This window comes from Brachyistius frenatus, unplaced genomic scaffold, assembly GCF_029030835.1.
Source record: "Brachyistius frenatus isolate BFR_SWC_R1_liver_20210118 unplaced genomic scaffold, ASM2903083v1 Contig_36, whole genome shotgun sequence".
In the NCBI taxonomy this organism is placed as follows: Eukaryota; Metazoa; Chordata; class Actinopteri; family Embiotocidae; genus Brachyistius; species Brachyistius frenatus.
This window is the reverse complement of record NW_027210635.1, coordinates 1272077-1285000: the sequence shown is the minus strand read 5'-3', so window position 1 is coordinate 1285000 and position 12924 is coordinate 1272077. Positions and strand designations below refer to the sequence as shown.

At 39.4% G+C, this 12924-nt stretch overlaps 1 protein-coding gene across 4 annotated transcripts; it reads left to right on the top strand.

Moving 5' to 3' along the window:
* Positions 1–5807: 5807 nt before the first annotated feature.
* On the top strand, positions 5808–12379 carry tom1 (target of myb1 membrane trafficking protein). 4 transcript variants are annotated; one of them, XM_069701237.1, is made up of 16 exons: positions 5809–5962; positions 6654–6738; positions 6827–6905; positions 6991–7140; positions 7224–7358; positions 7466–7600; positions 7810–7926; positions 8152–8282; positions 8412–8454; positions 8529–8667; positions 8858–8912; positions 9397–9460; positions 9817–9879; positions 10267–10329; positions 11059–11098; positions 11649–12379. In XM_069701237.1, the coding sequence occupies exons 1-16, from the start codon at positions 5911–5913 to the stop codon at positions 11741–11743; spliced, it is 1446 nt and encodes a 481-aa protein (XP_069557338.1). In that variant the 5' UTR covers positions 5809–5910; the 3' UTR covers positions 11744–12379. The 4 variants fall into 4 exon arrangements, with proteins under 4 accessions (XP_069557340.1, XP_069557338.1, XP_069557337.1 ...); XM_069701236.1 differs by having other exon boundaries at positions 5810–5962; positions 8149–8282; XM_069701239.1 differs by lacking the exon at positions 7466–7600 and having other exon boundaries at positions 5808–5962; positions 8149–8282.
* The last annotated feature ends 545 nt before the right edge of the window (positions 12380–12924 follow it).

Below are 12924 nucleotides of genomic sequence, written 5' to 3'. Positions count from 1 at the left end.
TTCTTTTGTCATAGTAGTCAATATTTTGTCTTTAGATGCGTAGGTTACTAGAACTTACAGTTCACTCTTCTCCTCTTTTAATTGGGTCCAAATGAGGTCATCGCACACTGATGTCTTTCCTTTTACACGTTTCTTCACCACACGGTCACTTGAACTGGGAAGATCACTGAAGTGCTGAAGTGATCTGGGTCGATAGTTGGAGTAAACCTTCTGCTCAAGTCCTCAAGTGTGGTCTGACATGCTCCTGTGATAAGAAATGCTATGAGAATTTAGTAATAGAAGTTGTCTTTATCATGGACGTCATGATTCCAACTGAACACGACTGTAAAAATTATGGAAAATTATCAACACTATCAGCTATCGTGAGAAGGTTTATTAAACAAACAACTAATAATGGATTTTCAGTCTAATTAGTTTTGCTATGAATCTTAACACATATCTTCCTCTCCCAACCCTGCTACATACACACCACTTAGAGACATCTGGTTGTTATGAGGAAAGTGCCACGCTGACAAACTCAGCATAAACATGGCAGGAGTCTGAGACTTAAGTTCCGAACACTGATAATGTCAAACACTGTGAGTGCAGTGGAGCACATAACCCACATCATCATGAGAGGTCACTCAAATCTAAGAGCTGATTCATATTTTCTATTATATTTGGGCAGTTTCTCAGCTTTTGTACATTCACGGCTGTTGCTTTTATGTTCACTCTGGCTGATATGTCCTCCAGTTGTACTGCAATATGTGCCCAACATTTCTGCCCACTGCAATTGATGTACAATCAAGGGGTGATCTTCAGATACTCTCACCTCTTTAATGTTGCATGAGCTCTACAGTGCTATCATATCAGGTGGTGTTTGACTTTATGATTGAAAATATCTCAACTGGTCACCAGATAGCAGTGGAGGCAGTGGAGAACATCCTGTAGATTATGAATGCCATGACAACAGGATGAGATGGTGTTATACAGTATGTGTGCGTTGTGGTTCTTGGGGGCGTTAATGTTCACTGTTGTGAGGAAGAAACCAGATGGTCTCAGTTCCACACAACTTACCTCAGCTGCCTGTCTTCGCCTTGCACACACACACACACACACACACACACACACACACACACACACACACACACACACACACACACACACACACACACACACACACACACACACACACACACACACACACACACACACAAAATAATACATAATGCGGTCACTGATGACTCATACAGCGGATTTATTGCCTCCTAAAGCAGGACCACTGTCAAGCAAATGGTTCCTGATGGACCACCTTGTCTGAAGACATTATGGACACATGAAGCCAAACAGGAGGGTGATTGATATGAATATTCACTTTTGTATTGTGGCAAAGATAAATGCATATCCATTCACACTCACTGTCTGTTGTTATTGTCTGCACTGCTTTTGCCGGCTCCTCTTTCCCAGGCAGTGATGTGGTCTGTTTTGTGGCTCCACACTCGTGGCAATTGATAAAGGCCGTCACAGCTGGTTGCAGATAAATAGACCTGTGGACAGGCGAGCAACGCTCTCCACTGTATTTAATTTGCAGGCTGAGAAGGCTAATCAGGGACTACATACTGTGAATATAGACAAGTTACTGCCAACACACTCTAATTAGGTGCCAGTGAAAAAGACGAGCTGCTCGTTCCTGTACGAAGCGTTCGCTGAGACATTAAACAGTCCCTGGAAAGGTTATATTATGCTTTGCCTATTATGTGCTTCCTTCCTTTCTTTTCTTTTCTTTTTTTTTCTTTTTTCTTTTTTCTTTTTTTTTTAAGCATTGACTCCAAAGTTCTTCTAACAGTACTAAATAATCTCCAGTCATAGAGCAAGCAAACCAAACTAATTGTGTCCTTGCGTATAGGAAAGGCTGCACCACCCTGCAGCACTTTGTTTTGTCCCTCTGGAAATCATCTGACATTTACTCCAGGGGAAAGTAAACAAGAGATTCCTGTGTGTGTATATGTCAGCCACAGTGAGCTGTGAGAGGGAACACAACAGAGTGGTACCAGAGAAGAGATTAAGGAGAAAAGGAAATGTGGGCTGAATAGTGGTAAATAAAGTGAAAAGTGGTGGGAATGAATGCTGACAAAAGTTAAAAGAATGTTTTTTTACAGATCTTTGACATGAAGGAGTTTTGATGTTGGATTCCTTGTGGCAGGTCTGTCTTAGATGATTTCATTGACATGCAAGTGCACTTTCATACAGCATATTTAAAAACCCAAATTTCTTTAGAGTAACAGTAACTAATTGGATCAACACTGATGGCTGCTGACTGACAGGCTTTTACCTTTCTGAAGATACCCACTTTACATTCGATGCATGCATGTTCTCTCTAGTGTCATGCAACAAAGAGCTGTGGCCGAATATCTGCAGAAGAAGAAATACGACCTGCCAGACAGAGATCAGCTGCTGAACTGAAAGAAATCTGTTCATGTTCCCAGGTGATGTTTATCAAATTGACATTGATGATGTAATAACTGACATTTCAACCTGCTGGATTAACACCAACCTGCCATTTCCAGTCACTTGTGTATTAGTTAACCTTAGCACTAACATGATTTATATACCTTTGAAACATAATGATAACCAACATAAACCAGTATCATTCACATTGAGAATGTGGGTTTACAGGTTGTAGCTGTGACCAAGAGAACCACAACAACAAATGGAGACTTTATTTTGGACCATATTCATTTATCGAGTTAATATGTTTGCCATGACACAGTTGGAAATAGTTTTAGCAGTTTACTCTTTAGAAAACTGTCAGCTCTTTATTAATACAGTTACGAGTTGTTTAATGATATTAATGGCAATTTTATCAATATTATCACTACGTGTGAGCCATGAATTTAATTTTGTGTTGCAGTTCTAATTTATAATTTTTTTGGGGGTCGACCAGATATATGTCAGCATGAAAAAGTCTGGTCTGCTTCATGTTAGATTGGCTCTGAGAGTATTCTTTGTGAGCCCTGAAGATGAACAGCTAAAACTCCCGTTTGGTTCTAGTTGAGCTGTAAAACATTTTGCAACATCCAGGCGCTAATATTAAAAATGCATCTAAAGAGTCCATTAAGGTGGTGCTGTGGTATAAGAGGACACATAAAGAAGTGTATCATCAGCACAGCTACAGATAGAGATACAGATAATGTGTTAGACAGCTGAAGTTGATATTATTTGACAGCAAAAAGTATGAATACAGACACAAGTAAGATTAACATGACTAAATACTCTTAATAACAGGGATCAACAGAGATATCTGTTTTATTCCCATTAATATGTTACAGGGATGGTCATCACATACATTTGTCTTCATACCTCAATGGTAGCATAGCAACAGGCCTGTTGTGCACAGTGGTTGCAGCTACGCTGCAGCATCACTGTATAGGCAGTGAAGGTTCCTTCACCACAAGATTATGAAAAGGATTTTACAGCAACTTCCTCAGACAAACTGTCTTTTTTTCTCTCACAAACCACAGGCTCACTGCTGTTTCTGCTCAGACATCAAACACTGCCTGTCTGATTAGACGAGGCTTTGAAGGTAAAAATGATCACACGTTTTTATGAAGGAAGAGACACTCTCTGCATTTGTATCTGTTGTCCAACCACCCACATTATGCTACATGTGATTCTTTTTAATGGGCAGAACTGTATCATCTGCTGGTGTAAACAGTCGAGTGGGTTGTGCATCAGCCGTGAGAGTAAAAACTATCATTTCTGTTGGGCTGTGAGTCACAGTGTCTGAGTCACACACTCACACCAGCACGCCCATGGTCAAACACAACAAATGTATTTCCCCAGTGTCGCTTCAAGTGCCATTTCTGTAAGACAACAGTCGTTTATTTCCTGAAAATGAGAGAAAGGTTATTATTATATTTTGGTCCTGCCGTGGAGGGTTTGGAAGTTGTTTGGAATGTATGTGTGATATTGACACATGGTGAATATTTAGAGGTCTTAAAGAGTTCAGGTGTGTTTGTGTACTTTAAGTAAAAGCAGAATGATTTACGTGAGGCAAAATGTAGACTGCAGGGCTCCTGTTTGGTTTCTGTTATTTCCACTTGCTGTGCAATTGGTGTTTCTGTGTTGATGTATTACCTGACCTCAGGTTTACTGTGTGAAAGTTCAATTAATCACCAGTTAATTTAGGAATATACAAAAATATTGAAATAATAAAGTCTTAAAAACTAGATTTTGACACAGATAACCTTTTCAGGACAGGACCTCGAGATCAGGTAAAGAATCAGGACTGTTAATTGATCTTGTACTGTAACATACTCCCAATCAAACTTGCAAATTAATGAGCACAAATTTGCCTGGTGTCCTGGGTCCCTGTTGAAGTTTGTGGTTTTGCTCTGGTAGCAGTCCAGCCTTAACTGGAAGTCATCTGAGGTAGTAAAACCTGGTGGAATACAAAATCAAACAGCACCCCCATGTGGCAGAGTCCACACAAGCATGTAGGTTTACAGAGAATGTCACTTCCTCAGGCCAATCAAACATATTTTCTGTCAAACTTTACAGTTCTCTTACATTTTCTCAGTTGCCATGCAAATGTATCTGCATGGTCCCACCACCTTCCCCACCCGTGTTAACACTATTTGGCTCCTTCCATCTAAAGAACAATATAGAAAGGGGAGCTATAAGTGTTGGCTTGTTGTCTTATGCAGTTATTGCACAGGTGGAAGAAATATTTAGATCCTTCAGTTAAGTAAATTTAGCCATACTAGAGTGTAAAAGAACTCTCTCACAGAATCCTACTCAAGTAAAAATGTACCCAAATTAAAAGAACTCATTATGCAGAATGGCCCATTTCAGAGTCACCCATATTATATTGTTGGATTATCATTATTTATTCATTGATTTGGAAATATCTTTAATGTTTCAGCTGGAACACTTTATCTTCTGATGGGTAGCTTAATCGACAATAATTCAGCATAATTTATTAGTTGATTAAAATTTCATATAAATAATCAGAATCTCCAAAATAAGTGACTAAAGGTTAGCGACCTCAAAGCACTGAGGTCCCAAAAGTGGTTCAACGCCAACCTGCTGCCTTATTTACGCTAAAACACGCCGTCGGGTCCCTCCGATACGGAGCAAGTAAACTGGAGCTCGTCAACCAGAGCAGAGACGCAGATTTCACTCCTTTTGCACTGATCACTTCCGGCATGTTGAGTCGACTTTGTTCTCTGATGCCATTTTAATTTTAGCAACTAATTTTTGTTTTTACTTTCCTGCTGTACTGATTGTACATCCATTCACCCACTCACCAACATTCAGCACTAAAATAAGTATTTGGGAAGAGGAAATGGACAAAAGGAGATTTTATTTTATTATTTTATTTTTTTATGGAGTTAAAGGTTGAAAAGTGCCAATAAAAATGACATGTTGAGAGTGTGAACTTTCTTTACTTACTTTAAATAATCAGCTGTGATCATTATCATTGTCTAGTTCAATGTTGCAATAATGACAGTAATTAATATGTGTCAAAAATATATATTTAGGACCTTTTAGGCTTTGTTTTTCACATCCAGATCAATAACAGTTTGTTTTTTTTTTTATTGAATTGGAGCAGCATTATTCTCTTAGATGATTTAAAGACAACCGACTGGTGTGTGTGCAGACTTTTATATATAGGTACGGTCTATGGTGCAGACACGAAACATACCTGTGTGGGGCGCAGTTACAGTGTACTAACATTATTACAGCGCTCAGGCTGCTTTCCCTTTAAAGTATGACGCAGTTCAACTGGTAGCCCACTTTGTTGAATGAGCAGCCGCAGCCGCAGCAGCAGCCGCAGCAGCCTGCAGGAGCGGAGCGGCGGGGCTTGTTGTCGCATACGGCTCGGCTCCGGGGACGTCGGTGCTTTGCTGGAACCTCACCGCGCTCATCATGGAGTTTTTAATGGGAAATCCGTTCAGCACGCCGGTGGGACAGCGCATAGGTGAGCTCTTTTATTCCCGTCACATCGTTGCATTGTGTGGAAAAAGCAGTGAGGCTCAGTCATCGTCGCTCAGACCTCCAGCGGTCACGTCTCTGCTCAGCTGCTCTTGTCGGCTTTTTTTTTTTTACTGCACGACTAATCCGCTTATAATGTGAATACATCAAAATATAGAAATCAAGTTACATTTATTGAGAGTGACGGCGTCGCAAGGGCTTATGCTGTGATTGACACGTCCGCCACGCAATGATTTGGCAGAGGCGGGAGGACGAGGCTGAGGGGCCGAAACTGATTGGTTGTTGTTGTCGTGTCCGTTTAACCTGCAAATAGCTGGGCGGGACGCTCAGTGGCCGACATCCCCCTGACCCAAATTTGATTGTGCACATTGTGTCTTCGTTGACTGATGGAAATTGACAGTGGGCCATTAAAACAAGGAGATCAGCAGATTAAATTAGAAGCTGCAGTAGTGCAATTTATACAAACTGTAATATTTTACATAAATATCGTCTCGTAGCCTGTTTTTTGGCATAAAAACTGCAAAAGACCATTAGAGAGTATTTTACATCCAGTCCAAATTTTAGCCCCCACTCACTAGAAGGATTTAGATGCAGCATGAGATAAATGCTTTTCATAGTATCAAAAAAACTTCATGTCCTTCAGCAGTGTCCTATTTCTTCTCACCTACTTTGCACAGAGCGTGCGACCGGCTCCAGCCTACCATCTGAGGACTGGGAACTCAACATGGAAATCTGTGACGTGGTCAACAGCTCAGAGGAAGGGTGTGTGTGTGTTGTCTATCAGCATCAGGAACAAGCTACTCCCCTGGAGGTTACATTTCTCTGACCTTTGAAAATTCTCTAATTACAGACCCAAAGATGCAGTCAGAGCCATAAAAAAAAGGGTTGTGGGCAACAAGAACTTCAAGGAAGTTATGCTGACGCTGACTGTGAGTATTGACTCTGTTTGTGATCCCATCAGGTGGGCGTAGTTTGTAGTCTGTAAGGTGCTTTCATGTCTCATTTTGATTGCAGGTCCTGGAGACCCTTGTGAAGAACTGTGGCTACAGGTTTCACATCCTGGTGACGACGCGGGACTTCATCGAGGGGGTCCTGGTGCGGTCGATCATACCGAGGAACAACCCTCCATTAGTCCTGCACGACAGAGTGCTCAGCATCATACAGGTGAGTTGTGGTGCATGGAGTGAAGAACAAACTGTCACATTGCTTCACTGTCTGATAGTAATGTGTGGTTTTCTCTTGTTAAGGCGTGGGCCGATGCATTCCGCAGCTCACCCGACCTGACGGGTGTGGTGTCGGTTTACGAAGACCTGCGAAGGAAAGGACTGGACTTCCCCATGACTGAACTGGATGGTTACTCACCAGTCCAAGGCACCACAAAGGTTCAAACAGGGCTGTATGCACAGTGTTTTGCTGCTGATAGTTGGGGTGGTGCTTATCATCTTGGCTCATTTTTCTTTCTGGTCATTTCTGTGCCTTCGTCTGTCAGACTTTGCCTGGGAATGGGCCTGCTGTTACTACTCTGCCTGCTGCGCTCCTCTCTTCCAAAACTCCGCTCATCCCTCCTCAGACCTCTGAGTTAAAACTGGCCCTTGAGGGAAACAATGCCTTCACTCCCAGCCAGGTGATGGGACTAGAAAGAGATATTAATCTTTCAATATCACTGTACTCCTGTTAATCACTGGTCTTTCTCCATGTTGGTTCAAATGTTCTCTCACATCTCCTTTTCTCTGTTTCTCAATTCATTTGGACCTCTAACCCTTATTGAAATCGATATTTGCCTTCTTCACAGAGTTAGCTGTGCTTATTCAATAACTACCGTTGATATTACAGGTTAAACAGCTGAAGACGGAGCTGGGAGTGGTGCGGAGCAACCTGACGATGATGTCAGACATGATGAGTCAGCTGGATCCAGTCACGGTAAAACAAGCAGACATGGAGCTGCTGGAGGTAAAAACAATAAATCAATGTTTACATGCGTGCTTTACTTACAGCAATGTGTGACGTTTTCTCAGCTCTTTCTGTTGCAAGAAAATCTTTTCCTTCCATTTATGTTGAATAACGCTGCGTTACCCTTAACTGATCTCCTACTTTTATACATTTTGTGTTGCATCGACCCCTCCAAACCCCCCCCACCCCACCCACACATTCTTTGTCTGATTGTGTCATTAGCAGTTATACACAGTATGTAAGGAAATGCAGGACAGGATAGTGAAGATGGTCCCCAGACTCAGCGAGGAGAAGCTGATCGAAGAGTTACTGGCGACTAACGATGAAATAAACACTGCCTTCACTCGCTATCACAGGTAAATACATTATTATTGTTATTTCTATCATTATGATAATATTACCTCATTCGATAACAAAATAAGACGATGATGTTATTTCAGCCTGATGGGTTTCTCCGCTTGATGATTTTGTTTTGTTGTTTGCAGGTTTGAAAGACGAATACCCAATGGTCAAAACACAGCACAGAAGGTAAAGAACATTGATATCAGCTTTGAATTGGTTGTTTGAATTTCAGCACTCATAACTCTATCAATTGATTTCAGAGCCACACATACGTCAACCTGACAGACCTCGATTTGAAACCTGAGTCTGTCAGCCAGTCAGGGCTTGCATCGTTCCCCAGTGACAGCTCAATGAGCCTGTCGAAAGCTGACAGTTTGTCTAGTCAGATGGCAAAACTTAGTAAGTACTCCAGTTTCATACATTTTCAGACGATGTGATTTTATTATTATTTCTTTATTATTATAAGCGTAGTTATGACTGAATGAATCGTGTAATAGCACACATGCCTTCATATATACTGATTTACTTCTTCTCATTCTGTGCTGTATAAAACTCACTCGTCTGCTACTTGTTGCTCTTTTTCTTGCAGGTACAAGTGAATCAGATGACACATTATCACAGAAAATATCTCAACAAAAAACAAGGTACAGAAAAACTTAAAGCACGGAGCTGTGATCTTGAAGATGTAAACACATTTACAACCAGTTTGTACAGAAGTACAGCTGTTGAAATAGCTAAAAGTAATGGCTAAATAGTTTAAATACAAAGCTAAATATAATGGATAAGTGGTTAAAACATCCAGCGTCTTACAACTCAACCTAACCTAACCATCAAGAGCTAAATTTTTTATAAGCAAATCATTGTAAAACTATGTGGCACACTTGCGTACTTGATATAATAAATGTTGTGTGAATAGCAACGGAATTTGTCGACTTATTTTGTGACGCTTTTGTTGTTACAGTTTTGCAGCGGCGTCATGAAACTGTGTCACAGGCTGTTTCTCAGGAATGACTCTTTTAAAGCTGCTTTAACTGTTTTGTTTTTAACTCTGACTCATTACCTTCCTTCTCAAGACCTTAGTTATTAGCTTGCATGGCTGTTGACCAAATTGTAAACCTTGTGTTTCAGTAATCAGAGTGAGGTGGATGGCCTGGCTCAAGCTCAGGACAGCGGACTACCAAACACTGGAGCGGTAAGCAAAGATGCCATGAAATCCAGATTTGATACAGTTTAACAGGTTTAGTCACAAGATGTATCAGCTGCTACGGTTGAATTTGTTCCTATTTGGGATGTGACCTCTGAGATGTACCAGAAAATAGAAGGGTGGAAATTGTTTATCTAACTTATGAGACTACAAAAAAAAGCACCATAGTCAAGTGAAAATTTTAGGTTTTGTTTTCAGCAGAGTAACGAGTGTATATTCACGGTATTGTATTTAATAGCTGAGCTGTAATACAGAATCACTGGGCTGAACTGTAACTTGAGTGAATATGTATGTTGCTCAGTAAATGTTTTCCTCTTAAATTCACTCTCTGTCTGTACATGAAGGATGACAGTCCAGACTCCACCGGCTCCTCACCAAAGTTAGATTGGATGATTAAAAGGGGAATGGTGGGTGTGAGTCCAAAAAAAATTGTCCTGGCTTTGTACTGATTTCACCCTCCCACACCCTGTGTCTCTTGGTTTTTGTCATGAGGTTGTAATTTTACTTTTGCTGCGGCCTGGGTTTCTTTTGTTTGGAACACGTTTTGGGTTTCGTGGTTCAGGTTTTGAAATAAAACACAATGGTTTGCATGCCAGTGTTTGGTTTGCTATTCCCGTTAAACTTCATTACTGTCATACCTGGAGTCCTTTTCATTTCATGATTTACTGACATGTGGTTGTTGTTTTGTGTGGGTTTTTTTGTTTATTGGTAGCTTTGTTTCATCTTCATCCAGTTTTACGAGTGGTTCATATTTACCTCCTGTGACCAACCTACTGCTCTGCTTCCTTTCTCAGATTCCTATCAACCAGTCCAATGTAATGGATGACATTGAGAAATGGCTTTCGTTGGAAGATGAGGTGAGTTAAATCCAATAAATAAAAATACTAAATTTCCCCACTGTGGGATTAATAAAGTCTAATCTAATTTTATCTAATAATCTATTATTTGGTTTTATTGCATATTTATCTGCATTTTAACCTACTTTAAACAGCTCCTATTTTAAAAGTGTGAACATTTTCAACTCTGTCTTATCATTTCTTCTTTGACTGAAGAATAATTTTGGTTAATTTAATGTCTTAACTAACTCAAAAAAGTGTGTATAAATGCTCCATCTGTTTCTTCATCTATTTTCGCAAACTTACATTTTTGTGCTTCATGCTTTTTTTTTTTTTATTAGCTTGCCTTTTTTGCTGTTCAGTTACAGTTTTGCAATCTCACAGTTACATCATATTCTGTAAATTATAAAATGTGAACTCGAGCAGTATTTTCATACAAACCTCCTTGTAGTAATTAAAATTATAAGATGATGTGGGTGCATTGCAACATTAATTGCAGATATCAGTCCACTGTATTAGAAATTATGAGTTATATCCACATAATGCCAAATATCTGTAAAAAAAAAAAAAAAAAACTACCTGCTGTCTTCTATTAGTGCATGCTCTCATAGCGAGATACAATTATTTGAAATGAAAATTAACAGAATTATCTTGTCACTGTAATTACCCTTTAACTGGGGTTTCCTTTAACTTAAAAATATTCATAAATATATGTAAACCTGACATGTGTCTTTTGTGTTCGTGACACAGTATGATGACTTTGAGGACTCTGACGGTGTGACCAGTGAAGGTAAGGACTTTTACACTTTATGTTATTTTTAAAATGAGTTGCTATTATTTTATTTAGCATTAATATCCACCTGCAGCAACCAAGGAGTTCTTTTTTGAGGCGCTTACTGTCCAATAGAAACACTTAATATTAAAAGAGAATTTTTGTTTACTGTGTTAACCAGCTATATGTGAAATTAAAGGCACATCATGAAGTTGTGATCCTAACGTTGCATTTACTTGTTCTTTACATAAATATTTCTAACACTTAAATAGATTATTTCTACTCATCAGTCAGTTGCTAAATATTTTAGCATTTGACCAATAGCCAACAGTAGAAGCTTTAGTACTGGGGAAATACTGTCTCATACTCCCTCTACTGTCAGTGACTCTAAAATGTTTTGACTCAGACGTTTTTATTACTTCAAGGACGAAAAACTAAATAACGTGAACAACTCACAGATGTCTTAATCATAGTCTAACTTTTTAACTTACAAAATATTTGATCAACTATTTTTCTCAATTTCTCAGTTGACATTCTTTGACAGCATCCTGCTTGTTTCCCTCTGCAGAGTTTGACAAGTTTTTGGCAGAAAGAGCAAAAGCAGCAGATCGCCTGCCATCACTGAGAGCTTCCTCACAAGAAAACAACGTCTCAGAGTCTTAAGCCTCGCTCGACCCTGCCAAACTAACAGTACTCATGAAGCTCCTGCGCTGTCGGCTGGAAAATGGAGATTTCTTATTGATAAATGGTTGAATGGCACATTTGATACGGGAATTCCTTCCATGTTTGAGGAAGGATGTCTTTCCTGTGTACTCTGCTCTTTATTGGGGAGCAAACGTGTTTTTAACTGCTAAAAAATAATGTTATTTGATGAAGGACAGAAGTTTTTACTTGACATCGTTATGTGGGTTTGTCCATGAGCAAACGTTTGCACATTTTATATGGTTACATTCCTGCCGTCGAAGGAGAAAGTAGATATTGTTAAAAAAAAAATGCTTTGCAACATAGATGATGTATTATATTGCTGTTAAATATATATATAACTATATTGTTAATGATGGGTTACAGAAAATGCCCCTGTCAAAGTAGCATCCACTGTAAAAAGAAGCTCAGCTATGACATACTGTAATAGTGTGACGCTTCACATCATTATTGATAGTGGATGTTGATAAAAAAAAAAATTTGATTTTTTTTTTTTTTTACATCCAACTTTTCCCTGTGAAGATGTATTACTTGAAATTTAACGAAACGTCATGACAGACTGCTGTCTGATATTAAACTAAAACTATTAACTGGAAATCTGTATGTTCTCATTCCCAATTCAAAGTGCACTGCATTAAGTTTTCTTACTATATAATCCACCTCATGGGATCACTGCAAAAGGTTTACAATTCCTGTTAGTTGTTAATGGCTCTGATCCTGAATGTATCACACCTACTTACTGCCTTCAGTTTAGTTTTCAAGTAAAAAGAGTGCATTTAAAACACACTAATGCCAAGATTTACCATAAAGTAGGAAGATTCTCATGTGGGACGCAATTTAATGTTTAGATGAAAGTGCAGTTTAGTTTTATCCTGAAATGACATTAGTCTTCAAAGGAAACTGAAGGCGAATGTGTAATGTAATGTAACTAGTCATAGAGGGTAAACAGGGTAACTGTGTGTGTGTGTGTGTGTGTGTGTGTGTGTGTGTGCGTGCGTGTGTGTGTGCGTGCGTGCGTGCGTGCGTGTGTGTGTGTGTGTGTGTGTGATAATGACTCCCAAGTTTTTCTTGATGTAATACCGTGTATCGTGTCAATATTAAACTGTGAATGACTAACAAAGTGGTTACAATGTAAGAAATTT

Coding starts and splice junctions, on each gene's coding strand:
- tom1 (XM_069701236.1), top strand. CDS start 5,911: ATGGAGTTTTTAATGGGAAATCCGTTCAGCACGCCGGTGGGACAGCGC. Junction 6,906..6,990: donor AAGTTATGCTGACGCTGACT/GTGAGTATTGAC, acceptor TTTTGATTGCAG/GTCCTGGAGACCCTTGTGAA. Junction 10,330..11,058: donor GGCTTTCGTTGGAAGATGAG/GTGAGTTAAATC, acceptor TTCGTGACACAG/TATGATGACTTTGAGGACTC.